Source organism: Felis catus, chromosome B1 (assembly GCF_018350175.1).
Source record: "Felis catus isolate Fca126 chromosome B1, F.catus_Fca126_mat1.0, whole genome shotgun sequence".
In the NCBI taxonomy this organism is placed as follows: domain Eukaryota; kingdom Metazoa; phylum Chordata; class Mammalia; order Carnivora; family Felidae; genus Felis; species Felis catus.
The window spans coordinates 6,287,020-6,302,577 of NC_058371.1; the positions used below are offsets into that span (position 1 = coordinate 6,287,020).

Consider the following 15,558-nt stretch of genomic DNA (forward strand, 5'->3'; position numbering starts at 1 on the left):
GTTAAGCTCTAACATCCAAGAATAATCCATTTTCATTTTTTCCGGCTGGAAAAGATTAGGTGAGCTATGAGCGGCATAAATCTCACTTAAGTGCCTGTGTACTATATAGCGGAACTTTTTTGTAACAATATTTTGAGCATATATCAATGTACGGCGTCTTTTTCCTCTTTCTATCTGGTATTTAGTCTCTGTCAGTATCTCTTAAAAAGGAAACAGACTTCTTAACTACTTATTTTTGGTACCTTATTGCTTATCTTATCTGTCTTGGTTAAATAGGTTGTATTAAGGTTTTGGTTTCCTGCCACTTTTTTTTTTTTTTTTGAGACAGCCAGAGTGCTTTTTAAACTTAATAACAGATGAGTCCTCTGGGGGTCTTATTAAATGCAGATTCTAGTTCAGTAGGTCTGGGTCCTAAGCTTCTTCACTGGCTACCAGCTCCCAGGTGATGTGCAGGTTGCTGGCCCTAGGTCCGTGTGCTGAATTGGAAGGTTCTAGAGACCAGCTGGCCATTTCTGGAGGACGAGGTGGCACTGCTTCCAGACATAGACAATGTAGGGACAGGGGCTTTTCCGCCAGGAGGCTTAGACTCTCTCCGCATGTCAATACAATACTCCACTGTGGGCACAGAGACTTGAAAAGTTTTAGTGAGTTGCTTATAGTCACAGTGATTGAAAATGGTGAATTTTAAATTTGAAGTCAGGCTGTCCTCAATTCATAGCCCATAATCTTCCTGGCATCTACTTGTAGAGATAGCCTAGAGAATATTTTTATCTTGTACCACCTTAAACTTGGATAACTTTATTCTGTGGCTGCCCACCACTGTATGTGCTTTTGAAAGGTTAACAGATAAGAGACTGAGTTTTAAATATTTTTTTAATACTTATTTATTTTTAAGAGAGAGAGAGACAGAATGTGAGCAGGGGAGGGGCAGAAAGAGAGAGGGAGACACAGAATCTGAAGCAGGCTCCAGGATCTGAGCCCGAGACACGGGGCTCCAACTCATGAACTATGAGATCATGACCTGAGCCAAAGTTGGACGCTTAACCGACTGAGCCACCCAGGCGCCCCGAGAGTGCCGTTCACTGGCTGTGTGACCTGTAAGGCAGTTACACTCTCGAAGCTTCATTTTCCTTATCTGCAAAATGATCGAAAGGTCATCGAAATAAAGTACTGAGTAAGTTCTCAATAAATATCAATTATGGTCATTAAACAAGCATTTTTGATACCCGTCAGTAGCCTTCATTCAAATCATACCTTGACCCAGAAGGTCGCATAATGTCTGACTCGTCAGCTATGGTGTTTGTGGAATACACAAACGTGCAGAGACAGCCAGCTGGTGAGAAGTGGACTGGGGCATATGGGGAGGTCGCTTGCTGGGTACGGGGTATACTCCCAGAATGGTTATGTTGAAATGAGAGAGAAGTGAATATGCTAAATGCCACTGAACTGTACACGTTAAAACGGTTAATTATGTATTTTGAGAATGGCAACTCAATTTTTAAAAATCATCTGTGGAAAATTGCCTCATTGAGGGAGGCATTTCATCTGCGGAATACGTTTATATTTTAAAATAACTGTGGAATCATGTAAAGCATTTCTTGATGTTAAAAGATGTGTTGGTAACAGAGGAATGGCTTATTTTGGAACAAATATTGCCTTGAAACTTTGCCAGTTCGAGTTGGTCCTTTTGGAAGACCAGACCTCCTCTGTTTTCTGGCTCCTAAGTGTTTGGGACATAAGCACCCTATATGCCCTATTAATTTGTCAAAAATTATACCATTGATAGCCCCAACTTTTTAAGCCTGATGTTTAACCTAGAAATAACTTCATTGCCACAACTATTTCATTAGCTACATGGATACATTTGTAACTTAAAATGATGGATAATGTTTTCATGTGACAGAAAGGTTAACTAACTCGCCTTTTGTCACAGGGCTGCAGAGAGACGGAGATTGGCTTAACCCGGTTGCCTGGATTCTGTGGTGTCAGAACATTATATTGTGTAGTTGTGGAAAAAACACAAATGTTATTCTCCCTCTAGGAGAAGTCAAAACAATGTGCGTAGTAGTGAATTCTCTTAAGATGTTGTTGTTTGAGCAAATTAATTGCTCATAACTGAGACAAAGAATCTATAAACTCTGCTGAGAAAACATTTGTAATTTGATTTGTATTGTTTTCTTGTTAGCTTAAAATAGCAAAAGATTAGTAATTACTACTTTTGTTCCTCTTCTATAGGAAAGAAGAGATTTGAGGGCATCCTGGGTAGCTTGGTGGGTTAGGCACCCAACTTCGTCTCAGGTCATGCTCTCACAGCTCTTGAGTTTGAGCCCCGCATTGGGCTCTGTGCTGACAGCTCAGAGCCTGGAGCCTGCTTTGGATTCTGTGTCTCCCCCTCTCTCTGCCCCTCCCCTACCCATGCTCTGTCTCTGTCTCTGTCTCTCTCAAAACTAAATAACCATAAAAAAATTTTTAAGGAAGAAGAGGTTTGCAAATGCTAAATATATGTTTTACACCTCCATAAACGTTTACAGCTCCCGCAGTTGGTGGGTGCAAGAATGGGTAGGGCAGAGAGCAGTACAGATAACCCCAATCTCTTCTCAGTGATTAGAGCATGAAGTATGCTTTTGAACTATTTGACTAGATTCCCACAGGTTAAATCTGAGGCATAAGTTTCTGTCTGTCAGATTTGATTATAAGGTCATCAGTGGATATGTTGAACAACATGAAGTCTTTTATATACAAAGAATATTATTGATGTTTCCCACAAAGAAGGCCCTCTTTGTCCATACCTGCTATGTTCTTACGAGTATTGTTAGTGCTACAACTGCGTTTGGATTTACCAATTAAATATGGTAGACAGTAAGCTCTAGGGACAGGTCCAAAAACAATGACTGATTCAGCTGGCCATTTAGAATCTCCGAATACACCTAATATTACAGTAAAAAATTGTGAATGTTAATGTGTTCAACACAATCAATAATGCTTTTAAGTGAGTTAAATCAGCTTTATGTTACAGCTGTGATTTTTGTACTGGCCGTCAGTCATTAACCATTTGGAGTCATTAATTTTTTCAAGCTCAACCCAAAATCACTATTTCATGCCACTTTTCTCTCGCTCCCAACCTTCTCTCATCACTTGTACATTGAAATATTTCCACAGTTTTTCCTCTCTTTAAAATTGTTTTTGAGAAGTTAGTAATTGAGCGTAACTTGTTTAGTGTTTTTGCTTACTAAATGCTTTTAGAATAAGTTAATTTTTTTCTTAGCTGAAGAAAATTTTCTATGCAAATAGGAAAACATAAGAAATTATTAGATATTAAGGAATTAATGTTAAGCGAAATTAATTTGGTTCTGGTTTGGAAAGTGACATGTAGGAGCCGTTGGGTGGCTCACTCAGTTATATGTCCAACTCTTGATCTCAGCCCAGCTTTGTGAGTTTGAGCCCCACATTGGGCTCTGAGCCGATGGCACAAAGCCTGCTTGGGATTCTGTCTCTCCCTCTCTCTCTGCCTCTCCCTTGCTTGTCTTCCATCTCTCTCTCAAAATAAATCAATAAAAATAAAAGTGACGTTTACTGATCATGAGCTACAGTACTTCCGGCCACTGAATTTTCTAACTATTCTTTGGAGATTAGGAAGTCGAAGCAGTTAGTAAAAGCACCATGACCACTAGCCAGCACCACTATGAAATAACAATATGAACTTTTTAAATTTGAAAGTGAAGAAATACAGTGCTTTCCATACATAGATACATTCATTTATGCCCAGAAACACTTTGGGGTTATGCTTTCCTGTGTGTGTGTTGTTGTTTTTGTTTGTTTGTTTGTTTTGTTTTGTTTTTTTGTTTTTTAACAAATCAAATCCATCTACCTCACAAAGGAGTTCAAGTAATTGTACTGCTGTCACTGTTTCTCTTCTGCACTGTATTGGGGGGCGGGTCTTAGTGCAATAATGGAGCTAAAAAAAATATGCACACAGATTGGGAAAGCAGCAAATAAAACTGTTTATTCACAAAAGACATGACTGGCTACATAGAAAACATCAACAAATCTACAAAAAAGCTCCCACAACTAGTGAGTTCAGCAAGGTTATAGGGTGCAAGCTCAATATACAAAATTCAGTTGTATTTCTGTGTACTAGCAATAAACAACTGGAATCCTGATTTTTTTAATGCAATTTATGGGATGCCTGGGTGACTCAGTCAGTTAAGTGTCCAACTTTGGCTCAGGTCATAATCTCACAGTCTGTGAGTTCGAGCCCCGCATTGGGCTCTGTGCTGACAGCTCAGAGCCTGCAACCTGCTTTGGATACCGTGTTTCCCTCTCTCTGCCCCATCTCTTCTGGCTCGCTCTCTCTCTCTCTCTCTCTCTCTCTCTCAAAAATAAACAAACATTAAATTAAAAAAAGAAATAAAATGAAATTTATATTAGCATCCACAGAAATTAAAATATTTAAATCTTGACAACATATTTGCAGGTCTATGCTGAAAACTACAAAACACTATGAAAGAAATCAAAGAAGACCTAAATAAAAAGAGATGTACTATGTTCATGAATTGGGAAAATGGATACATTTCTTGAAAAATATTTGTTTATTTTAAGAGAGAGAGAGAGTGTGTGCTGTGCACAGGTGAGCAGGGGAGAGGCAGAGAGAAAGAATCCCAAGCGGGCTCCACACTGACTGGTGCAGGGCCTGACGTGAGGCTGAGTCTTAAAAACCTTGAGATCATGACCTAAGCTGAAATCAAAAGTTGGAAGCTTAACCAACTGAGCCACCCAGGTGCCTGTGAATATGTATACTTTTTTTTTTTAATATGTATACTTTTTAAGCTGTGGGTTGGTTCTCCCTTCTCCTTTTTATTTCTTGAAGTATAGCTGACATATAATGTTATATTCATTTCAGGTGTACAACAAAGTGATTCAACATTTATGTGTATTAGGAAGTGATCACCATGATAAATCTAGCCACGCTCCAGTCACTATACAAAGTCATTACATACTAACTGTCATTCCCTATGCTGTACGTTGTATCCTTGTGCCTTCTACCCCCTTCTCCTAGTTTTCCCATCCCCTTACTCCTCTCCTCCCCCCACCCCGGCAAACCACTAGATTGTTCTCTGTATACAGAAGTCTGTTTCTGTTTTGTTTTTATTTTTAGATTCCACGTATAAACGAAATTAGATGGTATTTGTCTTTCTCTTTGGTTCTCCCCATTTTGATCTATAGATTCAACTCAGTTCCAATTACAGGCTCAGCAAGATTTTTTTTTTTTTTTTTTTTTAGATATTGACAAGCCAGTTCTAGTTGCAAAAGCACTTTTGAAAGAGAAGAGCAAAGTTAAGTTGGATGATCACACAATAGAGGAATCTAGGTGGTAGTTAAATGAGAACTCTCTGTACTGTAAGTCCAAAATGATCCAACCTACGTGTTTTTAAACATCCAGTATAATTTATGAGGCTTTATAATAAAAAAAAAAAAATGGCCTACCCTGCCTGCCTTGCTGTTCCCAGCCTGGATTTTCACTCCTAAATTAGCCTTCTGATATTTTGCCTACATATTTCTAAATAAAATGCTTTTCTTGCTGGTTGTTGTTGTTGTTTTTTTTTTTTAATTTACTTGGAGACTTTGACTTCCTTCTGAGGAAGATCATAGTATGCCTGCATAGCTGTCTTTTAGTATTATCCACTCTTCTGTTCCCCAGTGTACTCAATATGGTTATGATTTTTAACATTTATTTTGCATGTAAATACACGCTGATGCGCGCGCACACACACACACACACACACACACACACACACACACACAGAGGAATGAGTATATGGGTGCTTTTTGAACTGAACCATGTAAGTTACTATGATTCATTTCTGGTAATTTTTGTTTGTTGGTTTTCCCGAGCTAATCATTGACAGTCATTTTGATTGCTTAGTTTTGTATGTACCTATCACCAACTCCCTGCAAAACTTTCTAAAAGCATTATAATTCTTCTCTCAAATACGTCTATACACCAGTTCACCTTCCAGTCTCATTTATTATTCTTGGAACACCACCCATGAACCCCTTTGTCTTCTTCCCCTTGAGACTGGTTCTCTATCGTCTATAGAGCTGCTATTATCCTGGGACTTCCATCACTGTGATCCCAGAAATTCCATTCTTACTTGGTTTGATCCATGTTTACAAGCTAGAGGATTTTATCAAATGGGTACAAAGTCATGTTCAGTTATGAGGCACTGAAAAGCTGATTGAAACTCTGCCTGCCTGAGTGGCTCATAGGCGATTAGATGTGAATGGAGGTGCTTGAGGTGCGAGCGTTGGTATTTGTGTCTTTTTTCCCTGGGTTGATTAGCGTACAGGAAAGCATGGCTGGTGTCCTGCCGTCCTGCCTGCCTGAGGGGTTCTGTGCCGGCACCCCGGGGGTGGGGGGGACAGGGGCAGGGGTGTGGGGGTGGGGGTGTGGGGGTGGAGGGCTGGAGAGGTCTCCCCTATGCTTTCCACCACTGCTCTCACACAGCCTGTGGGACTTGGCTTTTCTGTTGTTCCAGCAGAGGGTGGGCTAGGGGGTAGGAGGTTTCTCCTGTTTACCCTGTTCGACGCCCCATTTTCAGAGGCATCCACTGCCACCAGTTTCTTTGCCTTTCAGGGAGTGTGTGGAGGGACTTTGGTGCTTCCTCTTGACCTCCTTTTCCAGACACTTAAGTCCTAACTTTCTTTGTCCTTCTCAGTCATTTGTCATTTATGTATCTGCTTTGCAGCTTCCAAGATATCACCCTGTTTTATCTGCTGTGGACTCTTGTCTCACTATTTTTAATTCCATCCTTTTATGTGGAATATTGGGAGGTTTTGAAGGTAAAGATGTGCTCATTTTGCTGTGTGTGAACCCTAAGCTGGTCTCATTGTCTTCCTTGCACATGATGCTCTGATTGACTTGCTTTTACTATCGATACCATTTTCTGGCTTGGGTTCACCGTAGCTCCACCGACTCGCACTGTTCAAATAGAATGATTAGATTTATATAAAATGAGAGAAGACCATTTGTGTTTTGCCTGGTGTGGAATGATCTGCATGGTCACACCTCCATTGTGGAAAGTTGTCTCATCAGTAGCTATGAATCTAATAATAAAGCAAGAAAGCACCTCCCATTTAAATTCACCAACAGGGTTCAAGTTTTATGAATGACAGTTCTAAAATGTAAAAATAGTAGATTCATTTGCAGTGGATGTTGAAATAAGTCGGCCCTCGTTTTAAGGGCTTTAAGCACAGGATTTGATCCTCTGTGTTTATGCAACACAATTTCTTACTTTAGTTTAGCCTCTCAATTATTTTTATCCTATCTCATATATGATGAGAAATAATGTTGGGTTCACCTTTTAGTTCACTTACAGCCTTAACTTTAAGTAGATTTTCCCAATATTGGACATTCTACTAAGGTAAAGATAAGTTTGGCTAATGAAAGAACTGAAACAAAAAGCTTGCACTGTACTTCTGATTTAATGATTTCATTGCAATCAAATTAGTTGTTTTCTGCTATCTCTGTTCAATATTAATTCCTGGGATGCCTACATAAATTAAATATATTAATTCACTTACCAAAATTCTGTAAATGCCTTCTGGTTTTGTTTTCATGTCATTTAGAAAGGGACAAACTCAGAACATAAATTTTCTTTTATGAGGTTAAATTCAATTAACATTTTAATGTGGACTACATCTGAACTCAAATGCCACATGCATTTTTAAGACTGGTTCCTTGGATTCTCTCTCACTGGTACCCTTTCAGTATACTAATTCTTTCACATTGCCTCATGTCTGAAATGAACCTGATCTTGAAACTGTTTTTTAATGTTTATTTATTTTTGGAGAAAGAGAGCGAGAGTGAGAGAACAAGCAGGGGAGGGGCAGAGAGAGAGAGAGAGAGGGAGACGTAGAATCTGAAGCAGGCTTCAGGCTCTGACCGTCAGTGCAGAGCCCAAAGTGGGGCTCAAACCCATGAAATTTTGGGATCATGACCTGAGCTGAAGTCAGATGCCTAACCAACTGAACCCCCCAGGCGCCCCTGATCTTGAAACTTTGCATGTTATTTCCTGGGCTAATCTCAGATGTGTAGGGAAGGACACACATGTCAGTGTATCTCTATAAATGATGCCATACACTGACTGATGAAAGTAAGGTAAACACTGTGTTAATTCAATGTTTTAGCCACCTCTAAAGAGCCAGGTAGAAACATGATTTCAGAGTACCATTTTTCTCATATCTTCTGAAGACACACACACACACACACACACACACACACACATTTATGTTGGTTAGCCAACAGAAATCAAGGGAAAACAAAGACTTAACTGGCATAATGCTGGTGTATACACAGATCCAAGTGTATGTGGAGCAGAGTCTCTGAGAACACAACCCATTACTTGCTCTCTCTAATGAAGGCACATTTCCCCGCGTTATACTCCATTCCCATCCTGTTATCTGGGGCCCAACACCGTCAGAGCTCTTTCTCTTGCCTCTTATGATTGTGTCCGGCTTCTCCCAGCCAGCAGTCCTTCCGCCATATGCAAATGCCCCTGCATGCACACGGATGGAAGCAGGGTCCAACTCTATTTTCTTACCATTTCTTCCAAAGCACCCTTTAGCCAAAAAAAGAACCCTCTTTAATCCTGCCATGGCACGTGAAATTTCTCTCCGTGCTGGAATGCCCTCTCCCTTCCCACTGTGTCTCTCTTTGCCTGATGAAGACCCCGTTTAAAATGTCACCTCATCCGTGGACCCTTCCTTGATTCTCCTAGACTGAGTTAGTTTGCCTCCTTCTATAGGTTCCCACAGAACTGTTTTGAGAAACCACCATTTGTGGTTTGCCTTCATGCCTCCTGCCAGAGAGTGAACTCCTCTGGGACAGGATTTGTGTTTTCGGGACCTTAGCATGGGTTCTAATTCACAGTAGGCTCTCAGTCAGTTGTTCCCAGATGAATGGATAGTGAGCTGAAGAAAGCAGTTGTTACGTAAATAAATGTGTCTGTTTAAAGTAAGATCCAGCCCAGTGTTCAGAATTATCATTTGGGTTCTGTATCTTGTTATTGTCTTTATTCCACTAGCATGCTCACTTTTTCTTGGAAATGAAATATTGCTGACTCACGTTGGAAAAGTACTAGCTTTATTTTATGAAAAGAAAATATTTAAGACCGATATCCCGTAGATGGGTCTGAACCTTAGAAACTACCAAACAGGAAGACTCCCTCCTCATCCCCAGTAATTTGGCAAAAAGAACTTAAGCTTTATGTAGCAACTCTCGTAAAAAGAGTGAATTCACTGAATGTAAGAAATGAAAATTGCAGATAAAAAATAAACGTGGGATATGTAATTCAGTTTGATTATTTTTGTTAGAAAATTCTATTGGTTCATAGAAATAGTAACAGATTTTCAGGGAATTGGTTCATCAAGTAGAGAAGACTACAGAATCTTGAACATTACTGAATTAAAAACAAAAACATTGTTTTGATCATTTAAAATATGTGGGTTCAAATAACAATAATAAATATTAATAATAATGAAAACTTGTTTATGAGACATTTTATCCTTCCAGAGTCTGGGAAGGATTTTCAAGTGCTTTAGGAGAACTTCTGAAAATACTCATCCATGTTAGAAACAAAGTCACATGCCAAGAGGGGTCGCATTTTGAATTTAAGCTTCTGACCTATCTTTTCCTAATAAATGTTTTTTTTTTTATTAATAAAATCCTGGAATATTTACTGAGGATTTCCTATAGTGACTCCTTAAATTGGAAACTTGGAATTCCTAAAAAAGTAATTCATATGTTTGTTCTTGGGGTAATGTTTAGTATTTGGCCTCCGTAGGATAATAACCCAGATTTCTAATCATGGTGAGACTTTTTTCTTAAACAAGCATTTATTATTCATAAGATCGATGCAACATGGAGATTCTGATGGCACTTTGGTGTTTAAGACACATCTGGTTCAGATCTATGGAGAGCACATTCACTGCTGGGCTTTTTGTTTTGTTTTGGCTACATCTTCAAAGTGGTTTATTGTCTATCAAGAGCCTAATGAATCTATAATAAATGTTGTGCTTATTGTGTCACTTGTAGGTACTGTGGTCTTTGGAGCTGGGTCATTGGATTTCCGAGGAACCGTTTGAACTTTCTAACTACTTCCCCGCAGCTCCTGTAAGTCATATGTTATTTTATTATGGTGAATACAATTTGGTATTCTCAGGAAATTATTATTTGCATAAATACAGACTCAGATGTTTATTAAATTGAGATCAATTATGCTCACAATTAAAAACACATTTTCATAGAACTTAACACTTTTTTAATCTATTTATTTGTGAGAACAAATGTGGGAATGTGAGAACATTCTGCAAGAAATTGTGAGGAATGAAATCTCAAAGAATTTTAATTATAAAAGTCCTCAGAATTGAGAAAAACAAAATGAAAAAGGACTAGGTTCTTGAGAAGGTGGTATGATATATTGTTTACTGCTTTAAAAAATAATGCTGTTACTGCTCATAGAGATAGAAGTGATAGGTATAAAAGTTGTGGCCAGCTAGCAACATGATACAGTCCTTTTGTTTCCGATGCTTTTCCTAAACACAACTTCAACTTCACTGAATTTTAAATTATAAGTACTTCAAATGCTTAATGGAGATTCTAATTTTTTTAAAAGATTAAGTGATAATTAAGTAGGCAATTTCACTTTTAATTGGAAGCAGGATCGTGTAGATGTTGGCTTTCATTTGCAAAAAAGTTAACTGGTTTGTGACAGACTTTAATCTTTTGGAAGATTAATACCTGAAAGATGAACGGTGATTTTAATATGTGACTGGGGCTGGCATTGTTCATTGTTTGAGTATGCCTAGGACTCTCGTATAATAGGAGGTTGGACTCTGCCTTCTCATCATTGTAGTTTTCTAGGGTGTTGGGTTGCTTTTGTTTTCATTTTTAAGATCATTGTTTTGATATCCTCAACTTTATAAATATTTTCTTAAGGAGAGAAGAAATTCCTCTCAGCAAGACTCTGTTTGAAATACCGTGTAAGGAACTGAAGTGTAAAGACACAAATCCCCCCTACTCTTTGTCATAAGAGAGTATATGTAACTCTGAACAACAGAGTGAGGCTTGTCTTTGAAATGCATTTTACCTGCCTGCATGGGCACGTGATATAAATTAAGTACGTGGTTGCCAATTTTTCCTGTAATGTCATTCCCCACCTCAGTGTCTGCCATGTGGTCCTTGAGATAATCACAGAAACTTAGGGTTTCTTTTGAAGTGGAGCTGTCATCCTATTAACAGATATTTTTTTTAACTTGATACAAAGCTATGATACCTCTGTTGAACTTATAAAGCCTACTTAAATGTAATAAGACAAACTGTTCAAAGATGGGGAGGTTCTTCACTCAGTGTATGTGTGGGAAATAGTGTAAAGTGTGTAAAGTACAGTGAGACAGTGGAAAATGTGACATGCTGGACTCTTCTGGAGTCCATAAATTGACTCAAAACATGTAGCATGTGTTTTAAAATGTAGTTGGGGTGGGGGCATATGGGGTAAAATAAATTACATAAGAAAAATGGAATAAAGGAAAAAACAGAATGGTGGAACAGTGTATGGTGAAGAAAGACATGAGGTAAATGCTGGTTTCGAATTTGGCTCTAAGCTTCCTAGCAGCAGCTGACTCCGAGGCAAATATGTGAGAAGTTGCTTCCAAATTATAAAGCATTCCACGATGTACATTAGTGTTAATTGGACTATGAAAACTTCAAACGGAGTTAAAACTTGAGGGGTTTAAAGTTTTGCAGCCCTTAAATCCGTGCTCTCAAAATTTTCTGTAAAGATCTGAATCTACTCTAAATGTCAGATTTTTGTTTTGCACTCCAAAACAGTTACTTTTTTTTAAGTTTGCTGGTCGACATTAAAAAAAAAATGTTACTAATGCAAATTATTTTTACTAATAAAATGTTACTAGTGCAAATATCTTTAGGGGTGAAACTAGCTTGAAAAGTATAGCCTCATAAGTGCTTTAAATAGAAAGGTTTTCTCAACCACACACTAAATTGTAGCCTACCTCTCTAAAATACGTCTGACTGGAAGAGAAAAAAAAAAAGACTTCTGTAATAGAGTAGCGAGGAAAGTATAGTAAAATCTGTCAGGGAATTAAATGCATAATCTTCATCATTAAAAAAATCAAATTTTTCCTTGTTGCGAGGCACAGTCAGTTTCAGAATCAAATTACAAAGTTGAAAATATTATCATAAATGTTCAATGTAGTTATCTAATAAGTTATATTTAATTACTAAAAATACCTTCATATTTAACAGCCAGAAAAAAAAAAAGTACAATCTTCATATAAACTGAAAGGACACACATTTCTATTAATTTCAGAGATCTGGGAGGTTTCATCTTTAAAACTTGAAATATATATCTGAACATTAACTTAAAAGTGTGCTGTCCACACATATGTAAATATGCTGTTTTCAAAATGAAAGTTTAAAGCACCTAAGAGGAGCAAACAATGCGTTAGCTGTTTTTCCTTGTCCAAATAAGCTGCAAATAAGCACTTCCCAGAATGTCCCTGAATATATAATATATTTTAATGGCTTAGAGAATTTTTTTTCTTTCTTTTAATTATGGTAGTGATGCTGAACTCGGGACATATGGATATTTATACAATCTATAAACAGTACTTAGAAGGACGCAGTTCCAAGGTTATCTGTACTGCGTAGCGTGAGAGTTCTGTTTTCCAGTTATTTACGGATGAACTCGACACAACATTCTTGGTTGTGACAACAGCGTCTGTGAATTGTCAGTCCTAAATTCGCAGGCCTCACTCTATCTTCCCATAGGCGTTCCAACAGGTCACCGTAACCAGGGTTGTGCTCAGGGTTCACGAGTGATGCGGGTCTAAGCGAGGAGGTGCGAGGGACTCGGGGCCGGAGCCCGTGGACCCCTGTGCACCGAGCGCGTGCTGTCCGTCTCGAGATGGTAGAGGAGACAGCATGCGGATGCGTCTTTGAGAGCTCCGGGATTAAGTCTTTGAAAATCGCACAGCCCGTCCCTCCTCAGGCGCGTGCGGGCATTTAGAAACCTGCAGGTCGGATCATCATGGTCGTGGCCTTGAGCGAGTAGCCTGAGCCTTTCCAGTAGTACCACTTAATGCCGCTGAACTTATTTGTGTTCTGCCTCTGCGGGTAGTACATTCCGTTCAAGTTGGAGGGACCACACGCATCAAACCACCAGCCTGTGGAAGTAAGGCGCACAAGGAATTAGGACTGAGGCAACCCTACCCGTATCTCACTACTAGAAACACCCCACTAATCCACCAGTGACACTCCGTGTGTTTGGAGTAGACACACGCAGGGATGCTTGAGCATAGACCGAGCCGCAGTGACAGATGCGGGTGTGACGTTCCCGCGTCACCAAGGTGAAGTTCCAGTTCCATATGGCAGATGTTTTCACAGGCTCGTGCTGTGTGGAAAGGCCAGTTCCCCGTAAGCATGAATGGTGAGTGGTCCCCGGTCCTGATTTGGTGAGTACCCCAGCACAGTGCAAAGTGTGGATGAGTCACAAAACTCAAGAATTGTTTGAAGGCTCTGCTGGCTTCTGTTCCAGTTCCAGGAACTTAGTGGGCCAGGCTGATTCAGGCTCCCCTCCCCCTCCCGTGCTTTTTTTCTTTTTTAAATAACTCCAAGTTTTAAGCCCTCAGGAGAGCTAGATACGAAGGAAATCGTTAAGCCCCACAGACAGGAAATTTAAAGCTATCGTGGTGTGCTAAGGTGAGGGGGTGCTGTCTGGCACAGCAGCGGCGGTGGGGAGGTGGGTCCACATCTACTCCTGAATGGCTACCCTTAAGGGTTTTTGTGGTTTTTTTTTTTTAATTTAAAGGAAAGTTTTTAAATTACGTTTATTTTGAGAGAGACAATGACAGCGTGAGTTGGGGAGGGACAGAGAGAGGGAGAGAGAATCCCCAACAGGTTCTGCACTGACAGTGCAGAGCCCCATGTGGGGCTGGAACTCTCAAAACCACGAGATCATGACCTGAGCTGAAACCAAGAGTCAGGCGCTTGACTGACTGAGCCACCCAGGCGCCCCTAACCTTAGGGTTTTAAAGCTCTTAGCTAGACACAGGAGTGTGCGAGAGCTCTGGTTTTCAAGTAGGAATAGCTTAGATCTACATGCATTAATCTAAAGCAGTCCTAGAAACATTGTGTGGAAGTCCACAGACAGTATGGTGCCATTTATGTTAGATTTTAGAATAACGGAAAAAACACCCATTATTGATGTCTGCATTCCTAGCAAACTAAATAATGGAAATGAACCTGAGTTCATTGGTTACCCCAAGGGGCAGGTATTTGTTGGGCGCCTTTAGTTGTATCTGTGAAGTTCTGTTTCTTTAGGTAAAAAATACTTTGATATAATGATTCTATTATCATATTTGCACATCAGGCTGTGATGATCGGTTATTTCATCCAGTTGCCTGAATTCTTTCCTGATGGTGACAGCTCATGGGTCAAGCTGATTCAGATTAATGGCGATTTGATAAGACATTTGTGCGTGTGCTATTCAGAATCCTTCACAAATATTTAGGAATGTTGCGGATTTATAGATCTGTCTGTTCTAGAGCCTCCTGGCTGACTTAACTATAAAATTTGCTGTCTGTGCAAAACTCTAGCTGATTGTTAGGCTGGTTTACCCGGGGCCCAGACTGTGAGTTGGAACCTGACCTCCTCACAGTCAGGACCACTGCACTTTCTCTCTTGGGCTGTGTTTCTTCTCGCCGTTCTCTTTCCTACTCCCACTCTCAGCCCTAAATCTTGATTTGAGTAAATAAATATATTGTTTCCTTGGTTATTAATGCACTTCTCTGACTCTCTTGAGTAGCTCATGACATACGGGTGGTCTGAAAGCTGCCTCCCTCTCGACTGGACAGCTGGGTTCAGTGTGGGAATGACAGATGGGAAAAAAGGATTCAGTAGATTTGGTCCCCCCGAACCTACCCCTTTCCCCCTTTTTGTTGGCTTCAAAAAGGACAATGATGGTAGGATGAGGGAGACAGGAAGCTTTAAATACTCAATACAGTAGCTTTCTCTTGCTGAAATAATTATGGCTAATAGGGAAGACCTGTACTGCCAGTATATATTATGTTTGTACATAGAAATATATTATCTAAAAGACTGAATTTTAAATGGATCCTCATTCTTTCAGTATTGTTTAAAAGATGTGTAAATTGCTGAGTTTCAAATTATTTTCAGAAGTAAATCCTTTCTTTTGACTGTAAATGATTCTTAACTGAAGTGCAAACACATGATAAGCTTAGATCTTGTTTGTGTAGTACCTTATATTTATAAAATCCATTGACCACAGCGCTTACCTTTGTCTTTCCTGGGTGAGTAAAGAATGGATTTTTTGGTAATATAACTTATGGTCTCTATACATTAAACCCTGCCAACTTCCTGTTTTCCTTCACATTCAGTTTGTACTGTTGGCAGAATTTATGTTGCTGGTTTAAGTATTTCAATATTTCTTCAAGGCGCCTGGGTGGGCTAGTCGCTTAAGC

The 15,558-nt window shown here is 39.4% G+C and overlaps 2 protein-coding genes across 9 annotated transcripts in view; one reads left to right on the plus strand and one right to left on the minus strand.

Annotated features, from left to right (window-relative positions):
• MCPH1 (microcephalin 1) overlaps window positions 1–15,558 on the plus strand; it is a 271,189-nt gene that overhangs the window by 119,398 nt on the left and 136,233 nt on the right. For 5 of the 7 annotated variants that reach the window (XM_045055126.1, XM_045055123.1, NM_001009348.1 and 2 more), the window contains 1 exon segment: window positions 10,094–10,171. In XM_045055126.1, the coding sequence (XP_044911061.1) occupies window positions 10,094–10,171 (78 nt within the window). 7 annotated transcript variants of the gene reach the window in all.
• Window positions 12,563–15,558, minus strand: part of ANGPT2 (angiopoietin 2) — a 57,842-nt gene continuing 54,846 nt past the window's right edge. For both annotated transcript variants that reach the window (XM_006944161.4, XM_006944160.4), the window contains exon 9: window positions 12,563–13,242. In XM_006944161.4, coding sequence (XP_006944223.1) covers window positions 13,082–13,242 — 161 coding nt within the window. In that variant the 3' untranslated portion in view covers window positions 12,563–13,081. The remainder of the gene's footprint in view (window positions 13,243–15,558) is intronic.